Here is a 25,571-nt window from a genome sequence, read left to right as displayed (position 1 = left end):
TCCCGGGATAAATAAAATTATAACCCAATTTCTTATGCGAAAACATGAGAGCATCGGGGTGTCCATCATTAATACGATTCCTGATTTTGTTAGCAGAAAATTCAAGCGCTGAAAATGCACGCTCAGCCTCAACTGACGTAGATTTGATTGATTTTAGTGCGTCTCACAACTTTTCGATATTTTTCTGCCTGCTTGTCTCACATAGCAGCATTTCCTTCTGAACCACCGTTCGTCATCAATGACACACATTCGTTCCTTTTCGTTTCCATCGCGTACAACGAAAGCATGAAGCGCTTGTGCCAACGTCATTTGATTGTCTTCTTCGTGGCTGCTATTTTTTGTTTTTATCAAATATTCAGCTTTTTTAAGGATGTCTAGATCGAATTCTTAAGTACAGAGCAATATTTATCGCCAATTCAGTAATTTTATGACGACTCAATTTACAAAATGCACAGTATTTAACGTATCAAATCCCGGAATTATATTCAAAACCAACCCGGGATCGGAGAAAAAGTCGAAATACCGGTCGCAACAATATTGAGCATCCGGCCCAGTAGCCAGGTCTGGTATCTGTATCCGACCCACTCAGAAAAGTAATTTCCCATCCCTGCTCTATATCCTCTCTGACCGAATTCTGGCACCATGAAACGCTGTTTCCTCTCGGATACAAATTAATGTCACTTAACAAACCGTCTATTAAAAAAAAATGTGGGAGACCCCTCCAATGATTTTATTATGAAGCGCAATACCGTAACGACTCGGGCATGACGTTGAGATATGATACTAAACATGATTTTCCTCGCTAGCTTTTTTGCATTCTACAAGTGGCTTGAAACTTTGGATCGTGCAATAAATTGCTTGAATTATTGAGGAGGTCATTCGTGTTTCATTACTTTATCATAACTAATTTACTTTTAGATGTTTTCCGCTCTTAGAGTAAAGGCGACTCTATAAATAAAGGGCAATTGTAACCTTTGTTAAATGACGATGCATGCTGAAATAAAACACACTCTCGAAAGCACGAGCAAAAAACTTTTAGTATGCTATGTTATAACATACACGAAATAAGCGAAAAAGATATTTCGATGCGAAAGAATCTTCAACTACCTAAATCCTATCCTATCCTACTTTCACTCAGCATTACGGTACCGGTACCGATACTTACCTTCAGACAAAATTTATCCTCTGTGACATAATTCGCCTCCTCCGCTTGTAACAGTACACGAGAAACCCGCATGCGGTGCAAAATTTTGCAATCAATATTTGGGCTGTATATTTGATGATAAATGTACTAACTTATATCTTATATTAATGTAAAGTGTGAATATTATTTGCTCTGCACGAAATGCATTCTATGCGAAGTGCTCATGATATATAACAATAAAAAAAAATCTTCAACTCAATGACGTAAAAGAAATTTGGGTACTCCTGATTTATGCGCACCAAGATGTCGCATAACCTGAACCCTAACCAGGTACACAACCTGAGTTCAGGTTGTGCGCCATCTTGGTGCGCATACTTCATGAGGTCCGAAATTTGTATATACTTCTATCTGAGTTGGATGAAAAAATGCAGGAGTACCACAATAATACCATGTGACAGCAGTATTCTATAATAATTGCGGTCCAATGACATGTAAAGAAGTTTTATTCTGAAGAAGGATGTGACAAAACATTTGTTGAAAAATCAATCACAAGCGTTTGACTTGAAATCCCATGCGATATTCTCTCGCAAGTTCGAACCATGCTCGCAGCGCTTCGTCGGTAACAGACCGGCTTGATTCAAATTTACGTGTAAGTCTCATTACTGTGAAAGATTGAGGTGGGTCCCCACCTACATTCCTTGCGGCTCCTGATACATTATCTCCTGATGAGTAGCAATTTCTCACCAAACCAAGCCTTTCCTCGATATGCACAACTGGAAGACCTCACGCACAAAAAAAATGAAGTGAAGTGACCGCGCATGATAACTATGGTACCAGGCGTGAATAAGAATATATTTTAAAAATGAATGAGTTGAAAGTCAAGTATATATAATGAATTGGCTTTCTATGTTAAAAGTTTAATAATTGGAATCGCTATCTGTGACGTGTTTGTTGCAATGACGAAAAAACATTTTGCGTTAATTTTTTAACACCTTGTATATATTTATTGCAATTCAATACAAATCTTAATCAAAAATGCAATGTTGCAATGTTCTCATTTTAATTCACAATAATCATGAAAAATGTTATATTGGTGATTTATAGGGAGAAGTTTCCTGAATTCAAACGTCCGGTAAACATCGACCACACACGTTAACGCTGTACTGGTTATTTTCCGATGCGATGTAACAATATTTATGACGTTACAAAACATACCAAGAAGAAGCCAAACTTTCTGTAACATAATTTTATACCAACAACGGGCACGCAAATGCAATAAAATATGCAACAACAGGAACGGCGCTTCGGTGCGTTCCGTCTATAGATCCCCTGCATATAGCACGTCCATGATTTCGATGTGCAATATTTTTTGAGAATAGCTCTCTTGTTCTCTAATGCTCTTGAACAGTTTAAAAAAAATTGTAATATCCATTCAGAACGGATTTGTCAGCATATGGATCATTTTTCTTCCTTATAATTGACTTTATAATAATTGAATATTCATAACAACCTTAATGATTACAGATTAGAGCTAAGATCTGAAGCCCGAGCCCGACATTTCGGGTCTGGTCGGGACTGAAATGCCAATAATTACGTTCGGGTCGGGCTTCTCTATCGCTGACTTTTCTTGAAATAATTATATGTTTATAAAAAAATATATACTTAAACTATGTGTGGATACTAAACAAAGGAATACTTGTTATAAAAGAAATAATTTGAATAAAACAGAGAAGAAGCTGTAATAGACCTTTCCCCGACTTTTGACGCCTGAAAATATTCTTCTTATACTTTACCTTACTCGGGTCGGGCCTGCAAATCCAGTTAGTTGGTCGGTCTCGGGTCGGGTTTAATACCCACGGGCCCCTGTCGGGTCGAGCAGGAATTTTTGAGCCCGATCATACCTCTATTTCAGATTACAAGTGCTTTTACATTTCCTTTTAGCATTATGCCTCTGCTTACAACGTAGAAGTTTCAACAATGAATGAAAATCCTTTCCGCAGATTCGAAACGCTATTATGCCTTTCAGAAAACAACTTCAAATATTTCAGCCAATTTATCTCCGACATGCCAATCTAGGCCAGATTGCAGTTTCTACTATGCTTAGATTAGATAGAGCTATTCACCAACACATGTTCTTCGATTAGTGCATCGCTATTCAACACATGATTGCCGAAAATAAAGTTCGTCCTTATGTCGGGCCTGACAGTATGGACCTTTCCCCGACCTTTGACCTTCGGAAAATTCTCCCTATACTTTACCATTGCAAAATTGTCAAGGCTATTTTAAGAGTGCTTTTGCGAGTTGGCGTCTGTAAAATGGAGTATTTGTTCCAAACCATCACTATGATTCATCTCATACAACAATCTGTTTTTTAAAAGTACCGGTAAAGAATTTCAGGCTAGTCTATCCCAGCTATTTCTACACTAATTTTTATTACTGCAATTAAATTAAAACTCCTAGAAAGACAGAGTGATCATTGAATTATCTGATTTTTATTTAAGTTCCCAAAACACAACTGAAAACTAACGAATAGAGTTCAAAAACGCGAAAACGAGGTAATGTTTACAATCACGCTTGAAAATCTGTCTGAGTGAGAAAAGTGTCTGAGCGGATGCGAAAAGGGGGCATTGTTACGTCACTTTTTGCATCTTGCTGATTGGCCAATGTTACGAAGTAAACAAGGAAGTCGATGCTCGGGGAAAGGTCCATTGTAGGCATTCTTCATTCAAACAACCATTTTTTGTATTCAATAGATGGTCTGTGAACTGTGATGCGACTTTTTGACTGTGTCTTTCGATAGCGATAGGATTTAGAATAGTATTTACATATTTATCACGGGAGAGAAAAAACGATAAGACGGCTTAACCATATGGCGAACCACGCCTCTCGTCTAGTTACCATTTCATGGGTGCGGGTATGGGATTAGTTAGTTATTTGTTTTCGGTAGCCTGAACTCGATGGTGGAGGAAGTCGTAACCAACCAGCAGTTGCGTGAGCCACCCTACGGCGGCGAAGAGTTCAGCAATCCTCTCGCACATAACTATCCCGGCATGGTATACTGGGTGCAATTTCGAGGCTATGTCGTCGCCGCATTTGAGTCTGGCTATGTAAATGGCTTCTATGAGCTGTTCTCCATCGCGTGCGTAGCGCGGCTGGATTTGATTTCATTGAAGGCTCAAAACGCTGGATTCAAATCGGCTTCGTTTCAATTCCGCTTCTAGGTTCTGGAAAAAAATACGTTTCACATGTTGCAGGTGGTTCGTTTCCAAATGCCTCTTCAATTTGTTCTTTTTCAACGATTCGTTTGACAACACTGCATAACACAAATTGTGGCTTTGCAGAACTATGATCGCTGGTAGCGTCGAACCTTATTTCAAAAAATCTTGCTTGAAGGGGTATATACTCATCACTAAACGCTTTTTTTAATAAGAATACCTTGTGCGTACTTTTCATCAAATAGGGCAGTCCTTAATGAACTTGAAGTTTGCGCAATTAAAAGGGTAAAATGTTTCAAATTATTATACTAGCCCATGACATAGCTAAACTTCCATACTACCAAGCATCGCCATCAACCCTTGTACTATTCAACTTCAAAATCCTTCCGTAACCAACTGATTTTAACCTAGTCTTAGCTCCTAGACCTAGACGGTTACAGAAGTTACGACTATTTTTGCAACTGCCATTGCTGACATTCATACGTGACCGATTGGTGCCAAGTTATCCGCGACACACGCTAATATCCTAGGTTACACTCCCAGGGATTTTGGCTTTGAAATCTCCATATCCGGAAACATGGATAACAGTTCTTTGACCCACTTGATCGGCATATGATTTGGAATGCCACGTTCGTAAATATTGAAACCGTCAGCGCTTATTTATTGCTTTACAGGTCTCCGACCACTTGAACTGAATATGTCAGAAAATCAGCCAATGTAGCTGCTCAAGAGTCCCAGAACAAAAAAACTGTTAATAGTCAAATATGATTCCTGTAGCGGCGTCTACGACTTGAATACGCTTATACGTGATTCTAAATACCGAACGATAAACTTCCGGAACACCACTTATGATGCAAAAATCAAGTTGTATTAATTAAGATGGAGCCAAATAAAATGCGTATAAATCAGCCATTTGAAAATTCGTTTTAACAGATTTGATCGTAAATATATACTACTACTTATTTGATTAACCTTGGCTCGACCCACACTTTAATGGAAAACCCCACTTCAAAACGTACCTAGCTAAGGACTCGTTTGTTTTCCTGATATAGGATAGGATTTACATTTTTATCCCGGGGGAGAGGAAAGCCGATAAGACGGCCTATTCATATGACGGCCTCTCTTCCGGTTACCATTCCCTGTCGGGTACGGGATTAGTTAGTTACTTGTTTTGCGGAAGCATGGACTTGACGGTGGAGGAAGCCGTAACCGACCAGCGGTTACGTGAACCACCCTAAGGCGGCGAGGAGTCCAGCAATCCTCTCGCACATAACCATCCCGCATGGGATTCGAACCTGCGAACCCACGCAGTGTAATTAGAGGTGCGGTGGCGAGCGTATTCCTAACGTTTATCACGATGAGCCACACCGCCGCGCCAATTTCATAATCGACTTTCATTCCAGGGGAGTGGTTTGGGGGTTGGAACCGCCTTTTAAAATGTAAAAAAATAAAATCATCTTTTTGTATCAAACATAGCAATTTTTTGTAGCTTGAAACGCTTTTTAAACCGTCAAGACTCATGAAAACACACGTTTTCCGGCGTTCGGTCGGACCCGCTAGCTGTTTTGATCTGACCAATGACATTGAACAACTTAGCAAATAGAAATCTCAGAACCCTCCCCTCCCTTGGAAATTTGCTACGCCCGTTGCTACGTTTTATTCATCTGTTTTATCCATTATTTTTTCGTAAGTTATGCTGGTTATTGAATCGAAATAACTGATCTTCGACAAAGGTATTCTTCCGTTTTTTTTTTATCGTTCATTCGATGTCAACTTCTGGTAAGCGTAGTCGTTGAGTCCAAAGTCGATTCTGTTTTTTGGCGCCACCGCAACGCCAGCAAAATTCCAGTCAAATGTTTTAAGCATACCAGGTGTCATACCAGGGTGTGCCTTGAATCATGAAATGAGGAACAGAAGATATATTTACATTATTACACTATTTATCCTGGATTCATGGTAAATATGAATTTACCACTGAATAGAGGACTAACATGAGAACCTAACGCGACAAAAATTTTGGTGCTTCCTTGCGATTTTTTGAACTCTTTTGGGTTCGAATATTGGGAATTGTAAAAAAATTGAAAATTTTGGTAAGATAACCGATTTTTTTGAACCTTTCCGGTCTCGGGGGCAAAAATATGAATTTACGAATGAATACAAGACTGACACGAGAACTCAACGCAACAAAAAAATTTTGGGGTTTCCCGCGATTTTTCAAACTTTTTTGGATTTGAATATTGGGAATTGTAAAAAAATTCAAAATTTTGGTAAGATAACCGATTTTTTTGAACCTTTCCGGTCTCGGGGGCAAAAATATGAATTTACGAATGAATACAAGACTGACACGAGAACTCAACGCAACAAAGAAATTTTGGTGCTTTCCTGCGATTTTTCAAACTTTTTTGGGTTTGAATATTGGGAATTGTAAAAAAAATTCAAAATTTTGATAAGATAACCAATTTTTTTGAACTTTTCCGGTCTCGGGGGCAAAAAAAAGAATTTACCAATGAATAGAGGACTAACATGAGAACTCAATGCAGCAAAGAAATTTTGGTGCTTTCCTGCGATTTTTTGAACTTTTTTGGGTTCGAATATTGGGAATTGTAGAAAAATTCAAAATTTTGGTAAGATAACCATTTTTTTTGAACTTTTCCGGTCTCGGGGGCAAAAAAAAAGAATTTACCAATGAATAAAGGACTAACATGAGAACTCAATGCAACAAAGAAATTTTGGTGCTTTCCTGCGATTTTTCAAACTTTTTTGGGTTTGAATATTGGGAATTGGGAAAAAATTGAAAATTTTGGTAAGATAACCGATTTTTTTGAACTTTTCCGGTCTCGGGGGCAAAAACATGAATTCACCAATAAATAGAGGACTAACATAAGAACTCAACGCAACAAAGAAATTTTGGTGCTTTCCTGCGATTTTTTTAACTTTTTTGGTTCGAATATTGGGAATTGTAAAAAAATTGAAAATTTTGGTAAGATAACCGATTTTTTTGAACTTTTCCGGTCTTGGGGGCAAAAATATCAATTTACCAATGAATAGAAGACTGACACGAGAACTCAACGCAACAAAGAAATTTTGGTGTTTTCCCGCGATTTTTCAAACTTTTTAGGGTTTGAATATTGGGAATTGTAAAAAAATTCAAAATTTTGGTAAGATGACCAATTTTTTTGAACTTTTCCGGTCTCGGGGGCAAAAAAAAGAATTTACCAATGAATAGAGGACTAACATGAGAACTCAATGCATCAAAGAAATTTTGGTGCTTTCCTGCGATTTTTCGAACTTTTTTGGGTTCGAATATTGGGAATTGTAAAAAAATTCAAAATTTTGGTAAGATAACCATTTTTTTTGAACTTTTCCAGTCTCGGGGGCAAAAAAAAGAATTTACCAATGAATAGAAGACTAACATGAGAACTCAACGCAGCAAAGAAACTTTGGTGCTTTCCTGCGATTTTTCAAACTTTTTCAGGTTTGAATATTGGAAATTGTAAAAAAATTGAAAATTTTGGTAAGATAACCGATTTTTTTGAACTTTTCCGGTCTCGGGGGCAAAAATATGAATTTACGAATGAATAGAAGACTGACACGAGAACTCAACGCAACAAAGAAATTTTGGTGTTTTCCCGCGATTTTTCAAACTTTTTAGGGTTTGAATATTGGGAATTGTAAAAAAATTCAAAATTTTGGTAAGATAACCAATTTTTTTGAACTTTTCCGGTCTCGGGGGCAAAAAAAAGAATTTACCAATGAATAGAGGACTAACATGAGAACTCAATGCAGCAAAGAAATTTTGGTGCTTTCCTGCGATTTTTCGAACTTTTTTGGGTTCGAATATTGGGAATTGTAAAAAAATTCAAAATTTTGGTAAGATAACCATTTTTTTTGAACTTTTCCAGTCTCGGGGGCAAAAAAAAGAATTTACCAATGAATAGAAGACTAACATGAGAACTCAATGCAGCAAAGAAATTTTGGTGCTTTCCTGCGATTTTTCGAACTTTTTTGGGTTCGAATATTGGAAATTGTGAAAAAAATTCAAAATTTTGGTAAGATAACCGATTTTTTTAAACTTTTCCGGTTCCGGGGGCAAAAATATTAATTTACCAATGAATAGAGGGACTAATATGAGAACTCAGCGCAACAAAAAAATTTCGTGATTACCAGCGATTTTTCGAACGTTTTTGGATTCGAATATTGGGAATATCCTGTCCACATTGATGTTTATTAGTTGACACGAGGTGCACCTATGCATCGTTTTGTTTTTATTGGACACGTTAATTCAGCGTTTCCCAACCTTTTTTGGTAATAATATCCAATCCTTGACAACGACAAGAATTTAAAATGTGTTCTTATTTTAATTTAATTGTGTTCATGGTCACTCGCGGTTGCGTCGACTTATGGCAAGATGAAAGCATTACTTCTTTTAAATGCCACGGCAATCTGCGAACATAATAATGTTAGAATATATTGCCCGGTTATTACTTATCGATTTTAATCGGTAAGTATTTGTCTGTCTGTTTGTTTGTCTGTCTGTTCGGTCTTTGACCGATATTCTCGTATTAGTTTTGATATAAATTATTTGCGATCTTGCGAATTTGTTATCGCCGTTGTACAACTTGTTTAGTACTTATTAAAAATATAACGAGAATATCGGTCAGAGACCGAAGACTTATCGATCGAAAGTTAGGGGATCCCCCAAAACAGCGCTCTCTCCCCATAATGAAACCTTGGATCCCATCACTAATTAATTAATAACTCGCTAATTATTAGACATAATTCATCCCAAATCGATAGGATTCTGGTACTACATATGATAAATGCACATGCAAAATCTGGAGCAGATTCATCTAACAGACAGACAGACAAACAAATACCTATCAACATACTTACCGATTAAAATCGATAAGTAATAATTATTATATTAGTAAATCAAAAAAAAAATATTCATTGCCATGCTTTATTATTAATTTATTTGTGATCATTTCAATCTGCGGTTGTGTTGACGAAATAAAATTAATACTATTCAGAAAATATCATGGCAATCCGTGGACACAAAAATGCGTGGTAAAGTGTCCGATTATTACTTATCGATCTTAAGATCGGTAAGTATGTTGATAGGTATTTGTCTGTTTGTTTGTCTGTTAGATACACGCGATATCTCACAAAAGCGAGGTTCAATCTGCTCCAAATTTTGCATGTGCATTCATCATAGTTCGGAACAGAAGCCTATTGATTTTCGATGAATTACGTCGTATAATTAGCGAGGTATTAATTAATTAGTGATGGCACACACGGTGTCACTATGAGGTAAGAGCGCTGTTTTGGGAGATCCCCTAACCTCCGATCGATAAGTCTTTGGTCTCCGACTGATATTCTCGTATTTTGTTTTGATTCGTATTTTTATGAATTCGACAAATGTGAGCTGTTCGTATAACAGTAAAGTCAGAGGTCGGCAACATTTTGTCGCTCGCAGGCCAAAATTAAAGGTTGCAAGTCATTGGTTGGCTGCGTATTTTTTTTAGAAAATTCAAAAGCCGGACGTATGGCCAATTAATCAGTTTTTTTCACACAGATCAGAAGTTAAGTTGCAAGCAGCGCCCGAAGACTGACCATTTGAATATTGAATAAACCAATTGCACTTAGCGTTAAACTTTTCTGCGTTTTGTTGAATTGTTTGAATTTTGTTGAATGCCTAATTATAATAAATTTATAGGCTCATTTAACGAGTAATTGTGATTACTTATCGATTTTAATCGGTAAGTATGTTGATAGGTATTTGTCTGTCTGTCTGTCTGTTAGATGCACGCGATATCTCACGAAAACGAGATTGAATCTACTCCAGATTTTTCATGTGCATTCATCATATGTTGGACCAGAAGCCTATTAATTTTGGATGAATTATGTCGTATAATTAGCGAGTTATTAATTAATTAGTGATGGGACACAAGGTGTCACTATGGAGTGAGAGCGCTTTTTGGGGGGAACCCCTAACTTTCGATCGATAAGTCTTCGGTCTCTGACCGATATTCTCGTTGTACTTTCATTACTACCGTACATCCTTCAGAATTTAACTCTAGATAAAGTGGAGAGAGAGACCTTTACAGCAATAGTTGATAGATAGTGAGTTGCTAAGTCAAATACCATAAAACTTTAATATTAGACTCAAAATACTTCGGATTTAGTATCAAAAAATCAATGGTTTCATGGTCAACTACTATTATAGAACACGTAGTGGACCTATGGATCATTTTTACTTATCGATCTTTAGATCGGTAAGTATGTTGATAGGTATTTATTGTATTTGACACAAAATATAGGATTGGTAAATAGGCTATTGGCTGGAAACTAATCGAAACAATCCAGTTTGGATTTGCAGAATTCTTCATAAAATTATTTCTTCGAGTAGTAATTCAACGACGACGTGGGGAGTTGGCTATTGTTTTCTACATTTTTGATATTGGCTGAAAACTAATCGAAACAATCCAGTTCGGGTTTGCAGAATTTTTCGAATCGAAACCGCAGCGACCGATATTCTCGTTATTATTATTATTATGTTGCTGTTGTTGGTCTTTGACACATATTAAAAAACAGCTTTTCTCGAAGATTACTGGTCCTATTGCTTTGAAATTTGTAGTGGTTTATAAATTTTTTGCCAGAAGGCTATTACTTTTTTATTCCAAATTTTCCCTGTATTACTTTTAAATCAAGTGAACGCGGTTTTTAATCCGCCATGCGAATCAACAAAAGTTCAAAAAATCGCAGGGAAGCATCAAAATTTCTTTGTTGCGTTGAGTTCTCATGTCAGTCCTCTATTCATTGGTAAATTCATTGTTTTGCCCCCGAGACCCGAAAAGTTCAAAAAAATCGGTTATCTTACCAAAATTTTCAACTTTTTTACAATTCCCAATATTAGAACCCAAAAAAGTTCGAAAAATCGCAGGGAAGCACCAAAATTTCTTTGTTGCGTTGAGTTCTCATGTCAGTCCTCTATTCATTGGTAAAATCATATTTTTGCCCCCGGGACCGGAAAAGTTAAGAAAAAATCGGTTATCTTACCAAAATTTTTATTTTTTTCACAATCACCAATATTCGAACCCAAAAAAGTTCAAAAAATCGCAGGAAAGCACCAAAATTTCTTTGTTGCGTTGAGTTCTCATGTTAGTCCTCTATTCATTGGTAAATTCATATTTTTGCCCCCAAACCGGAAAAGTTCAAAAAAATCGGTTATCTTACGAAAATTTTCAACTTTTTTACAATTCCCAATATTTAGAACCCAAAAAAGTTCAAAAAATCGCAGGAAAGCACCAAAATTTCTTTGTTGCGTTGAGTTCTCATGTTAGTCCTCTACTCATTGGTAAATTCTTTTTGTTGCCCCCAAGACCGGAAAAGTTCAAAAAAATCGGTTTTCTTACCAAAATTTTCAATTTTTTTACAATGACCAATATTCGAACCCAAAAAAGTTTGAAAAATTGCAATGAAGCACCAAAATTTCTTTGTTGCATTGAGTTCTCATATTAGTCCTTTATTCATTGGTAAATTGATATTTTTGCCCCCAAGAGCGGAAAAGTTCAAAAAAATCGGTTATCTTATAAAAATTTTCAATTTTTTTACAATTCCCAATATTCAAACTTAAAAAAGTTCAAAAAATTGCAAGGAAGCCTCAAAATTTGTTTGTTGCGTTCAGTTCTCATGTTAGTCCTCTATTCATTGGTAAATTGATATTTTTGCCCCCAAGAACGGAAAAGTTTAAAAAAATCGGTTATCTTACCAAAATTTTCAATTTTTTTACAATTCCCAATATTCGAACCCAAAAAAGTTAAAAAAATCGCAGGAAAGCACCAACTTTCTTCATTGCATTGAGTTCTCATGTTAGTCTTCTATTCATTGGTAAATTCATATTTTTACCCCGAAGACCGGAAAAGTTCAAAAAAATCGGTTATCTTACCAAAATTTTCAATTTTTTTACAATTCCCAATCTTAGAACCCAAAAAAGTTAAAAAAAATCGCAGGAAAGCACCAAAATTTCTTTGTTGCGTTGGGTTCTTATGTTAATCCTCTATTTATTGGTAAATTGATATTTTTGCCCCCAAGAACGGAAAAGTTTAAAAAAATCGGTTATCTTACCAAAATTTTCAATTTTTTTACAATTCCCAATATTCGAACCCAAAAAAGTTAAAAAAATCGCAGGAAAGCACCAACTTTCTTCATTGCATTGAGTTCTCATGTTAGTCTTCTATTCATTGGTAAATTCATATTTTTGCCCCCGGAACCGGAAAAGTTCAAAAAAATCGGTTATCTTACCAAAATTTTCATTTTTTTTACAATTCCCAATCTTAGAACCCAAAAAAGTTAAAAAAATCGCAGGAAAGCACCAAAATTTCTTTGTTGCGTTGGGTTCTTATGTTAATCCTCTATTTATTGGTAAATTCATATTTTTGCCCCCGAGACCAGAAAAGTTCAAAAAATCAGTTATCTTACCAAAATTTTCAATTTTTTCACAATTCCCAATATTCGAACCCAAAAAAGTTAAAAAAATCGAAGGGAAGCACTAAAATTTCTTTATTGCGTTGAGTTCTCATGTCAGTCCTCTATTCATTGGTAAATTCATATTTTTGCCCCGGGACCGGAAAAGTTAAAAAAAATCGGTTATCTTACCAAAATTTTTATTTTTTTCACAATCACCAATATTCGAACCCAAAAAAGTTCAAAAAATCGCATGGAAGCACCAAAATTTCTTTGTTGTGTTGAGTTCTCATGTCAGTCCTCTATTCATTGGTAAATTCATATTTTTGCCCCCAAGACCGGAAAAGTTTAAAAAAATCGGTTATCTTACCAAAATTTTCAATTTTTTTACAATTCCCAATATTCGAACCAAAAAAGTTAAAAAAATCGCAGGAAAGCACCAAAATTTCTTTGTTGCGTTGAGTTCTTATGTTAGTCCTCTATTTATTGGTGAATTCATATTTTTGCCCCCGAGACCGGAAAAGTTCAAAAAAATCGGTTATCTTACCAAAATTTTCAATTTTTTCCCAATTCCCAATATTCAAACCCAAAAAAGTTCAAAAAATCGCAGGGAAGCACCAAAATTTCTTTGTTGCGTTGAGTGCTCATGTTAGTGTTCTATTCATTGGTAAATTCATATTTTGCCCCCAAGACCCGAAAAGTTCAAAAAAATCGGTTATCTTACCAAAATTTTCAACTTTTTTTACAATTCCCAATATTAGAACCCAAAAAAGTTCGAAAAATCGCAGGGAAGCACCAAAATTTCTTTGTTGCGTTGAGTTCTCATGTCAGTCCTAAATATAAATCCACCCATAGCGTGATGCCCAAACTATTAGTTTACGTAGTAGGTACATTTCATTTGACGCGGAAACACTATAATATGAAATTCGGGCATTCAAATTAGATATTTGGCTGGTATTTGGCTGGCGTGACAGTGGTTTTTTTGGCCCGTTGCCGCGCGTGATGCAGAATTTAAATTTCGTTAAGTTTTGCCGTGACTGTGGTCACTGAGGTGTTTTGAGATCAATATGTATTCTGGGTCTGGGGTTTCGATGCAAACACGACTAGTCTGCTTAGAAGAAGGGGTTGCTTGATTCAGGCAGTGGTTAACATTTCATGAAAACATGATTTATCAAAAATCTATCACGTCAGCACGTTCACACACTTTTCGGTGACGAGCCTTATGAATTAATTGAATTTCAGCCGCATAAAGAAACTACTTTTACCTGTCAGGCTGTATGCAGGTATGGGGAAAGAGGTGTGATAACAAATCATGATTTGCTCCGGTGCTCAGTGAGACTGTGTTTTAAGGTTTTACTTGAACGTCGCGGCGGTGTGGCTCATCCTGCTACTGTGCTAAGCGTTAGGAATACGCTCGCCACTGCACCACCAATTACTCTGCGTGGGTTCGCAGGTTCGAATCCCATGCGGGATGGTTATGTGCGAGAGGATTGCTGGACTCCTCGCCACCGCAGGGTGGTTTACGTAACCGCTGGTCGGTGATGCATTCCTCCACCATCAAGTCCATGCTTCTGAAAAACAAATAACTAACTAACCCCATACCCGACATGGAATGGTAACCTAATCGCTCGAGAGGTTGTGGTTCGCCATAGGGTTAAGCCATTTTATCGGCTTTTCTCTCCCCCGGGATAAATATGTAAATCGTTATCCTAATACGGTATACTTATATTATACTTACAGACTTACCGGTATACATTTAGAGCTCGTCGGTGTGGCGCATTGTGCTACCGGTATGCATTAGGAATACGCTCGCCACCGCATCTCTGATTACTGGATTACATACGGCGGTTGGCAGGTTCGAATCCCATGTCTGCATGTGGGGATAGGATAGTTATGTGCGAGCGGATTGCTGGACACTTCACCGCCGTAGGGTGGTTCACGTAACTGCTGATCAGTTACGGCTTCCACCGCCATCAATTCCATGCTTCCGAAAACTAATAACTGGCGACTAATCCTGTGCCCGACATGGACTGGTAAATGGACGAGAGGCAGTGGTTCGCCATATGAATAAGCTGTCTTATCGACTTTCCTCTCCAATGGGATAAATATGTTAATCTTATATTCTTATCCCATAAATATGTAAGTCCTATTCTAATTAGCGTTCTTTTTTCATTTTAAAGGCTGCTTCTTTAATAATAAGCAAATCTCTCCCCTCCTGTTCTGTCTGTCTTTGTTAATTGAAAACATATTTTCAAGTTATCTCCTGGAATGGAGGGTATAAAGCAACGGCATAAAAATAAGCAACATAGCAAACATGTCAAATCGAAACAGAAAAGGAAGAAGATAAGTTCTCAGCCTGATGGACTTTTTGGTAGTGAAACAAGCAGCTGTCCTGTTAAAAAACGTAAAACAGAGCATGGTGTTTTCGATCTGATATCTTCCAAGAAATTGAAAAAGCTGAATCCTGATTTTTCCAAGGAGTCTGTTGGTGCAAAAACACTTTCAAATCCTTCGAATGAATTTATTAATGGTACTGGTATAAATCATATTCAATCTTTTCAGTCAGTAAGTCCTTTAAAAATGGGGAACACTGAAGATGATAGTATCATGAAATCTTCAAAATCCAACTGTACTTCAAGGTCAAGCAAGAATCTTGAAGCTTTCTTTAGTCCTACTGAATATAGTAAACATGTACCAATGACGCTGTTTTCAAAACTTCACAAAAAAATAGACTCCAATTGTGATAATGAAGTGAAAGAATATGCTTCCCAGTTTGCACAAAAAGCAAAAGATTTATCGACTTGGAATATCTCACAGGATAATTGGAAATCAGATATCATACCACTGGAACCTCCACCTTCACCAGTTCTAAACTTGACGGATATTGAGTTTTCAGATCCATTGATCTCTAAGGGAAATTGTGATGCAATTCTAGATCATTCCGAGTGCAACAATGTCCTAAACAATAGTTTAATAAATGTGGATACTACATCTACAGAAGATCTTACCTCAGATTCATGTTTGAAAATTACTAAAGTTTGGTCCTTGTTTACAAATGATGCATCGAGAAAGAATGAAACTATGGATGAACCAATTAAAGGTTCTCCGGTGCGGAAGATGACATTGATCGGTAGTTTAAAAAAGGAAAACAAATGCGCACGGGTCAACTCGAATACACAAGATGTTGCTGCAGGGAACTCGCTATCAGCTAATTCAGAATCTGATGATCATGAATCCATGATATCCGCTTTTACTCAATCTACCTTAAATTATAATAGATCTTTAAAATATAAGCAAAAAAAGAAGTTCCGTCAACCCAAATTGACAAAAGATGGCAAAATAGGACGAAGGAAAAAACATAAGCAGATAATAAAATTGCCTAAAAAAACACGTAGACATACAAGTACAACAAAAAAAATAGATTTCGAAGAACCTATTGAATTAATTGTAAATCACCAGAACAGTGTTATGAACAATAACACAGAATCAATAAATGTAACAGGCACGAATGAGCTTGACAAAGTTGATATCGAAAGCATGGTTTTAGAGGTTGACAATGCAGCGTCATTCAGTCGTAAAGCTTGCGATCATGTTGAGAAATCTATCAACAAGGTGGCTTATAATGTTATCGATTCCCCAAAAAACAAGATTCAGTCAATAGCAACCGATAATAGGATACAAAAAGTGCGTCTTCATAATCAGTCAATGGGAAAACCAGTTGTGGTCCTTTCAGATGTATTGTTAAATATGACATCGTCTGAGAAAACTGCTTTAAAACCTGAAAATGATGTTGTGATTTCGAATGACAAAAAGACAAAGTTTTCCAGTGAAAATGTCAGTGTTAAAAAAACAAGACAAAGATTATCAAGTCAACAAAGCAAACTTCATATAGCGAATGAGTTTTTTAAACCTGACGCATCGTATTCATCTAGGAAGTGTCGAACTTCCAAATACATCCGATTAAAAAAACTAAAAGATTATAATGAAATTGTTATAACTATTGAAAGTGTGTTGGAAAAGAAGCAAGATTCAGATTTGCCAAGACATTATAATTTTCTCAATGCGGCATCTCTTCGTGCTTTAATAAGCGCATTTGAATATTGCAAGAAACATAGAAATTGCAAGGCTGTCCTAGTTTCATCAGTTGGACCAATATTTTGTTCTGGTCTAAATCCCCAACATTTGTTAGATTGGACAACTGAAAAAAATCCATCGGAGGATATTATTTTTCAAATGGAGAGATTGGTTGAAGTTTTGGCTAACTTTGACAAACCTATAGTAGGTGCAGTGCAAGGTCCTGCCATTGGTTTTGGTGCATCAATTTTGCTTTTTTGCGATAGCATTTACGCCAGTAAAAGAGCATGTTTCCAATGGCCAGGAATCAAAATAGGACTACCCTCATTTGGTTGTACATCTTCGTTTTTACCCAAGTCAGTTGGAATTCATCGTGCCAAAGCCCTTTTAATGGAAGGAATACAGATCACTGCTACAGAAGCCAAGATTTTTGGGCTTGTGAATGAAGTTTTTCCTCATGATACTTTCATGCAATATGCAGTGACAGCATGCCAGAGTATGATTATGTCAAATGCTGCATCCCTTCATCTCATGAAACAGTCATTGAACCCTTGCGATACAAAACAACTTCTAAAATGCAATACAGAAGAATCTGCCAGACTCAGAGACTATCTGAGATCTATAAAAATCCGATCACAACTGGGCGTTTATATTTCATTAATAGAGTTCAACTTGGCTTGAAGTTTTATTGTTTCTAGGGGATAACAAAATTTTATAGCATAAATTTTAATTGAGGGAATTGGTCCCTTTTTATTCTGTTTTATTATTTGAGTTTGTTTTTCCTTATAACATATGCTGAATATCGTTTTAGCTTGTTATGTTGATGCTGCTAAGGTCTGTCTGTGAATGTTGGTACTGCTTTAAAGTTATTTATATTTAAAAGAAATTTCGAGTTATTCTAATTTTAGTGTTGTCTTCAAATTCTTAACTTTCTTTGTAATCTTTTCATGAGAGCTACACTTCTAGGCATTGCAACCCATTTACCCCCATTATCAATGAATTTCCGTATTTTTCCCCTCAATTTCAGGAGATAAAATCAAATTTCATTATGTTTCAAAAAAAATCATTGTGAAAACTGATCTATTAACTCTTTATCACCTATGAGTGCAGCTGCTCTATTTCAATGCGTTCTTTATCACACCATTATTCGAGCCATTTACACTCATATTCTGAACTTTGTTTTTAGAATCTTGTTCTATTTAAAACTGTGATACATATGTATTATTTCAATATTTACCTGGTTCGCGTGAATGGGCCACATGCTCGATGTTATTTTTGAAATAGTGTTTACATTAGTTCTGTTTCTCAGGGCATGAGAAAAACTGATTCTCACAAACAAAAAACACGCGATACTGGGCAAAATGCTCGATACAACAGGTGTCTGATTGTATAGCTTGATAGCGCATGCCTTGGCGGGTGTCTCAAAAAGTGGTCTCAATTGTGAGAATCCCACTTCATATGAATACTATATCGCTGCAAAAGTATCATATCCTCGGATCAGTGTAGTGAAGTAGGGCAGGTGTGCGAAATGTGATAAAATATTTTGACGATTGTGATATATATAGGTCGTGCTAATAATTACAAAACTTTCGTAAATTGTCGCTATTTACCTAGATTTGTCTATACGTGAAAGTTGTGCGGCCCCCAAATTAGCTATGTCAAAATGTGGGTTTGATAGTGAACTGTTCTTCAATCATATGGAGTTATGCAATAGTACGATTTTATTTCGATCTTTCTTCTATAACACGGAACACGAATAATAAAAAAAAAAGAACACAGGAAATGACGATGCAAAAATCGGGAAAATAGGCAAAACCTAGCTAGTGAAAGGTTCATAGCAAACGCTTTTCACACAAGTGGTAAAACATATCACGGCAGTATTACTGAAAAGAATAAATTCATAAACAGCATGAACATTAACACAAGGAAATAATATTCACTTGTAAAGTTGTGAATAATTTTAGCGAAAGTGATATGTCGGTGCCTGTGCCAAAATTCGAATCCCAGTAATAACATTTAAGTGGTTAGCTGCTGTTTTTCTCAGTAAGCAAACAAAGCTAGTAAGTAAACAACAAATATAAATAACATTTGAGTGGTTGGCTGCCTTTTTTCCCAGTAAGCAAACAAAGCTAAAAAGTAAAAAACAAATAATAAGTAACATTTGAGTGGTTAGCTGCTGTTTTTCTCAGTAAGCAAACAAAGCTAAAAAGTAAACAACAAATATAAAAACTAGTTTCGGGTGTTGCTTCTCGTGTAGCAAAATTGATTCTAATTTAGAAAGTTTTTATTTGAAAATTTGTAATCTTGAGCACTTGCCAATGATGATCAGTCATAAAATTAACTTAGTTTTGACACCGATCCAAATTTTCTACGCAGTAATCTCGACTTCTCTACACTGGTATCCCAGATTTAGTCTTAATTCTTTTTGAGCGCTTAGAAATCCGGTTGTGAAAAACTTGTCTGATTTTTCAGCCCAGACAAATCTTGTTCCCTCATGATTATCGTGACCTACTCCTGAGTATATATATCATCTTCCCAGGCCTCGGATAGAGACCAGTTCTTAGTCGTAGCCCCAATATAAATCCCATTCTTTTTCCATGCAATACATTGAATCAGGTCTCTCCCGGTGTCCAGTTCGAATGCATTGTTTCCATCCTCAATATTATTGTCAGTACCATGTGGAATGGTCATTGTTAACATTTTTGATTTCACGCCCATTTCAACTTTACGCTTAAAAAGGACTCTACTTGCGGTTTCACATTTGATGTGCGGTTTCTGGAATCGGAAGATTCAGGATCAGATTTGTAGCGTTTTGTATAGAACTTTAGATTACGCAAAATGGAAATGTACTTCACAGCATAATATTTACAAAGATATGGATGAATCATTCATTTTGCGTTTACACCACAAAGCATGGCGCACGTGGAAAGAAAACGCTTTTGGTCGCGTTTGCGTAGCGCAAGTCAACAACGTGCGTAAATAAGTACAGAAACACATAACGCGTTACAAAGAAAAAATTGTTAACAAGAAGAATCAAACTTATAAGAAAACGTTAAATGATATTGTTGTCACTATTCGGGCGCAAATTCATGATCGAAATAAAAATAGCATTCGGACGGGAGACTGTTGTTCACCATATTATTATACCGCCCCACCGCATTTCTCTATCCCGTGAGAATATAAAAATCCAATCCCCTACTTCCGAGGAAAACATAAACTTACGTATATTTTTTGTTTATTTCAGTATAAATATTTGTTTATATATAGCAGAGACACTATCAAAATTATCACAATTGTTCCCATAGCATGAGCAACTACTGAGACCTGATATTTTTTCGAATTATGTTTTGACAGTTTACGTCCGTTTCTATATATTTGAGCAATGCTTGCTCGATTTCAGGCGGTCGTTATTTTGCTGGATGGAAAAATAAACTTGACTATGACCAGTTCAAAATTAAGCTTTTTGAGCCCTATATTTTAAAACGGCACATTCGAGTTCCCAATTGTTTTTTTTTCTGTGAGCTTTCTATAAATGTTACAATATATATTTATTATAATATATAGGCTTAGGCGGGACAGTCCCGCTTTTAGCGTCTTGTCCCGCCGTCCCGACAAGTCAGCCAGAAGTCCCGGGTCAGCGTTCAGCCATCCAGCATAATACACGAACACGTTCTCGTTACTGTTGTTGCTGTGTAGCTCAACGCTAGCCTACCAACATGAAGGTGAATGCGTTATTTTGTTTGTTTCGTTGTTTCCCGCTAACATTGTTAGCGAACGAATCACATGTAAAATAAATTCTAATTGGTCCTGTCCGGACGTCCACGTGAATGTAACATTGAACAACGTCTTTTTGAAGGTGTTATCTACAGAAAAGCATACTTGGGCGAATAAGTAAATTACCAATGCTTGAAAACGGTAGACTATTTCATTATTCTTTATTCCTTTTGCTATACATGAAAAATATGCGCATGAACTTTCAATGACAATAGGATCAATGAAGACAGCCGGGACGACTTTAAATGTAGGTCTAGGTAGATGATCACAGCTAAGGGGGTCGTGTCTTTCGAGGCGTCCCGCTTTGAAGTCAGAAAAAGATAACCCTATATAAATATAATTAAAGAATCATGCCCATCGCAGTTGTTAACCAATTGAATGTTGAACTTATCTAATTTTCTACGATACAGCTAAGCAAGTGGACGACGGACCTGATAATCAATACAGTATTGGAAGATGAGTTTTCAGTGCAGAATAATCAACGTTGGTGGACGCGTCAGTAAACTTGTTTGGTACTCCCGTAGTATGTGCACCAAGATGGCGGACACCGGAACGTAGCATGTGTATCAGGTTAGGGTAAGGCCATAATTTCAGATACAAATACTACGGGAGCCACGTTCCGGTTTCCACCATCTTGGTGAACATACTACGGGAGCGCCTTTACTTTACCAAATTGAACATACTACAAAGTTAACCATTTCACATGATGTTGTGCTATCGTCTTCCGTTATGGAGGCTTGCGTCTAAGTTTATTTGACTAGAATTTAAAGCGTTAGGTGGTTTTTAATTACCTTTGTTGCAGTTTTACTCAACCAAATTTGGTAGCAACAAATCCTTCAAGAATTACAATACAAAACTAGCAAACTAAGAGCTAACATGTCGAGTATGGAAGTGTGGAGGAAATTTGTTTTTATTTAAAAAAAAACAGAAATATGAAGAATCCTCACTCCTGGGTCAAAGTACGGAGTTGTGCCCTGCATTGATAGGCACACAGGATAACGAGGCCCGATACTCAGTCAGCATTCATCAAAACTCTCAAGGCTGACAATGGAGAGATTGTCATCAACGTTCTGTCGCTTGGATTTTGTAACTTCTGATTTCACTGGCGTTGCCCAGCAGGCGTTTTTGCTATAAACAGGTTTGGGGAAATCCAATTCGGGGACTGTAAAAGTAAATGGCTGCTCGATGTCAATATTTCCATGTGTCCTCATTGCCCATGGAGGTATCATAGCGGGTGTAGGAGACCTTGGCCTGGTCTCATCACGTAAGTTTGCACCGTCGTTTTCAAAGTAATTTTTGAGAGACACGTTGCCCGAGGACCGACTGAGTTTTGCTTTTGGTCTTCCTCTTGCAGTTTTCGGCATGTTTTCAGGTTCCTCTTTGGTACTGAAAATCGGTGGAAGATGATCGTCTATTGGAGTCATCATCCTACTGACGAGATGTACTTGTGATACTGACGGCAATTCCGGTATTTTCACAATCGCATGGTTATTCTCCAAACTGGGCGCATTGATAAGTTTTATGCTCGAATTGCTACTTATAGCGTACTATTGCATGGCGTTTTTACGCCAAATCATCCAAGACGTATGGAGCAGAAATAGAATGGAAACAATGGTAAATAGCAATAAGCCATGGATAGTTAGCCACGACTGGATGGCCTCATCGCATCCTCTGTCTTAAGTTTAATTGAAATCGAACAATTCACTATTTTCTACTACAAACGGGACCGAAGTATCTGCGACAGGACTCGTTGTAGTTCCCAAAACAGCAATTGTTGAAACGTCAGTAAAAATGTTCTCAGAAGATAAAGAACAATCTGACCTATCGATGCAACAGGATTGTGGTGTCCAATCCCGGACGATACCCGTATCGTCGTCGACCTGAATCCAATCCCTGCGTGACTCACGGCCGCAGCATTGAAATGTGTTCTGAGATGGAAGTATACACGTCAGGATCCTAACTAAAATAGTTTTTTTTGTATATATTGATGTACTTTATTATTGATGTACATTGTGTTACAATCTTTTCACTTCAATCTGTTATCATTATTGTATGGATTGGTCAGGAGCTGTTTAGAATATGAAAAAAAAACGGCATCTCGTCAGTTGCCTACTCAATGTATTACACCCTTGAAGAGGGGCATTCGATTTAACCCAAAATGTGTGACCTGCGATGTGAGCAGAGTCAAGTCCACCGCACGAATAACCGATAGACATTTAAACCAGCAGCGATATAGGGGCCTTGCTTGACCAGATATATAAAAAAAAAGATCGATCAGCATAAACGCTTGTTCATGATGCTATTGGTAGCTATTCTCACACTTGGAGGATGGGTTGATAGTATACCCGAAAAGTCGCAATATCACTGAATCGTTCAGAAATATAGAGAATAGTGTTTATTAAAAAAGTATGTCTGTTTGTGTGTCACAGCAAACGTCGCAAAACCGCTTTTCAAATAAACAAACGAAATGTTTTTGCACCTCCCTGCCTACGCCTGTGAACAGTCAATAAAACGGATTTTTATTGTAGGACCACAAATGGACATTATATACTCTTTTCCATTTGGAAGGGTATAGTCGATTATACTTTCATCTTTATCATTCACTCAACACAAATTGTTGTTATTTTGAGGTAACTCTGAGGCGAGAATTACATAACCACAAATTCCTACTCAAGTCTGTCATTATTGGAAAAAAGCACGAAGAGAATCGAACTGGTGATAGTCCTAATTTCTTCATATTCTTTGTATTTACAACTTTATGATTTTAAAGTCTAACCTGATAAACATCCATAATATTTTGATTTGTTGATTCCACAATTCCATATCCGGATATTACGGACTGCATCAGAGATGACATGTGATTTCTTATTGGTGAATCCACAACGAATGACATTCCGCCTAGAGCAAGGCATATCACTACGGAAATTCTCAAAATATAGATAAAGCAAACTGATGCTCTCGGTTCTTTATCAGGAAAATCATCGATAATGCTTCTTCGACGATGAACGCAAATCGCCCCATACAGTCCGATGACCTGGTTTGTAAAACACGATCTTAGGTTATCAATCAGATTTTACGCCAATAAACAACAATATAAGTTACTGATATTTACCACAAGTATTTCTAAGGCAATCGCGAAAACGACAAGGAAATTCCACGAAACATCGCCGAAACTAGTATCAACAGTGGGCAGGTACACAAAGATATCAGCACGCTTGATTATTTCAGAGAATTCTCCGCGATCAAACACGCCAGACTCCGCGAGATGAGCAAGAGTCACCCAGACCAGTAAGATGCATCCAAACAGATTGCAGGCAAACAGGTTTGTAGCATACAAGGAGAAAGAAATCTGCGATGAAGAGTGAGTTAGCAATTACAAAAATTAACTTGTAACGTTTTTTTTTATCAAATGTAAACTTACCTTCTCCGATCTTGTTCTATCAATTTTAAATCGCTTTGAGGTAACATTGATCAATTGATCCATATTATGACCGGGAACCTTGAGAGATACCGGTTACGATAATATTGAAATTGTTATTTTTACGCTTTTCATTAAAACGGCAATGTATACTATGGCGTCACAATACAAGTACGACGACAAAATGGCAGTCGATACGCTGTAGGTCACTTGGCCTATGGACCTTTCCTCGACCTTTGACCTCTATTGTTTTGATTTTGGTCGCTCAGACAAACCCTGTGATGTCGTTTCCGAGTAAAGCAACGTGAATACTTTTTCTTTGACAATGGGCATATTGTTTCTCGCAACAGCGAAATTAAGCGCGATGCTGCGAAGCATCCTAATAAAGGCATTGACACAAATATATCAGCGTTGATATATTTGAAAGAGCAAAATGAGATGTAAATTGGTATGACAAAAATTCCTCCATTAAATAAGAAAGGTTGATTATGGAAGTTCGACACTGAGTGCGCATTGTGACAAGCGTGTTAGAAATACACTCGCCATCGCACATCTGATTAGCCTGCGTGGGTTCGCAGGTTCGAATACCATGTAGTTATACCGCGTTTCCCCGAAAATAAGACGGGGGATGTCTTATATTTTTATTTATCAAAACAAAATTACAAAGTAGAGAATTACGAGATTTCCAAATATACAGAATATGAATACAGATATCCTTTTACTTATAAATAACACGTTTTTATTCAAAATACGGTAACTGTAAAACATTTATTATCAATCATTTAACACGCATAGGAGAGATTTCGCGTTATTGACTAGGACTAGGTCTTATTTTAAGGGTAGGGCTTATATTGAAATCTATTTTAAAATTCAGGCTAGGTCTCATTTTCGGGGGAAAACGGTAGCTATGTGCGACATGATTGCTGGACTCCTCACCGCCGTAGGGTGGTACACGTAACCGCAGGTCGGTTACGGCTCCCTCAAGTCCGTGCATATGAAACAAATAACTGGCTGACTAATCTCCCGCGATATTGAATGGTAACCGGACGAGAAGTCGTGGTTCGCCATATGATTAGGCAGCCGACTTTCCTCTACCCGGGATAAATATGTAAATCCTATCACATTACCAAAATGTCGCAACCCACAAAAGGCTTAACTCATGCTCGTCACGGACTGCAAAACAGTTACGAATCACGGTGTGGTTATTTGACAAAGCATTGAACATTCTTTATTCATCGAAAAGTTTCTAAGCCGCAGAAATATTCATGTGTCTTTCTTATTTAACAGTGGCTCGCTGAATGGACGATGTCTCGAAAAATACCAAAATTATAGGCAAACGTTGAGCCCTTGTTGTTTGTTGGTCCGGCCCTGAGCGTCACCATACTTTTCGTCTTGGTCCATCGCGATAAACATTCAGCACGCCCTTGGCACAAAATGAACATTGCTCCAATTCGAAGACGTCTGAGTGAAAGGTAGAAAA

At 37.1% G+C, this 25,571-nt stretch overlaps 1 protein-coding gene across 1 annotated transcript; it reads left to right on the top strand.

Annotated features, from left to right (window-relative positions):
* The first annotated feature begins 14,570 nt into the window (after positions 1-14,570).
* On the top strand, positions 14,571-18,127 carry LOC120326285 (uncharacterized). The gene has a single exon (XM_039392548.2). It carries the CDS (start codon positions 15,094-15,096, stop codon positions 17,578-17,580), a length of 2,487 nt encoding a protein of 828 aa, XP_039248482.2. The 5' UTR covers positions 14,571-15,093; the 3' UTR covers positions 17,581-18,127.
* Positions 18,128-25,571: the final 7,444 nt, after the last annotated feature.

This window comes from Styela clava, chromosome 4, assembly GCF_964204865.1.
Source record: "Styela clava chromosome 4, kaStyClav1.hap1.2, whole genome shotgun sequence".
Taxonomy (NCBI): Eukaryota; Metazoa; Chordata; class Ascidiacea; order Stolidobranchia; family Styelidae; genus Styela; species Styela clava.
The sequence above is the reverse complement of the archived record's forward strand: the minus strand, read 5'-3'. Positions and strand labels throughout refer to the sequence as shown.

What these genes read in the sequence shown, in the direction of transcription:
- LOC120326285 (XM_039392548.2), top strand. Translation starts at nt 15,094, where the DNA reads ATGGAGGGTATAAAGCAACGGCATAAAAATAAGCAACATAGCAAACAT.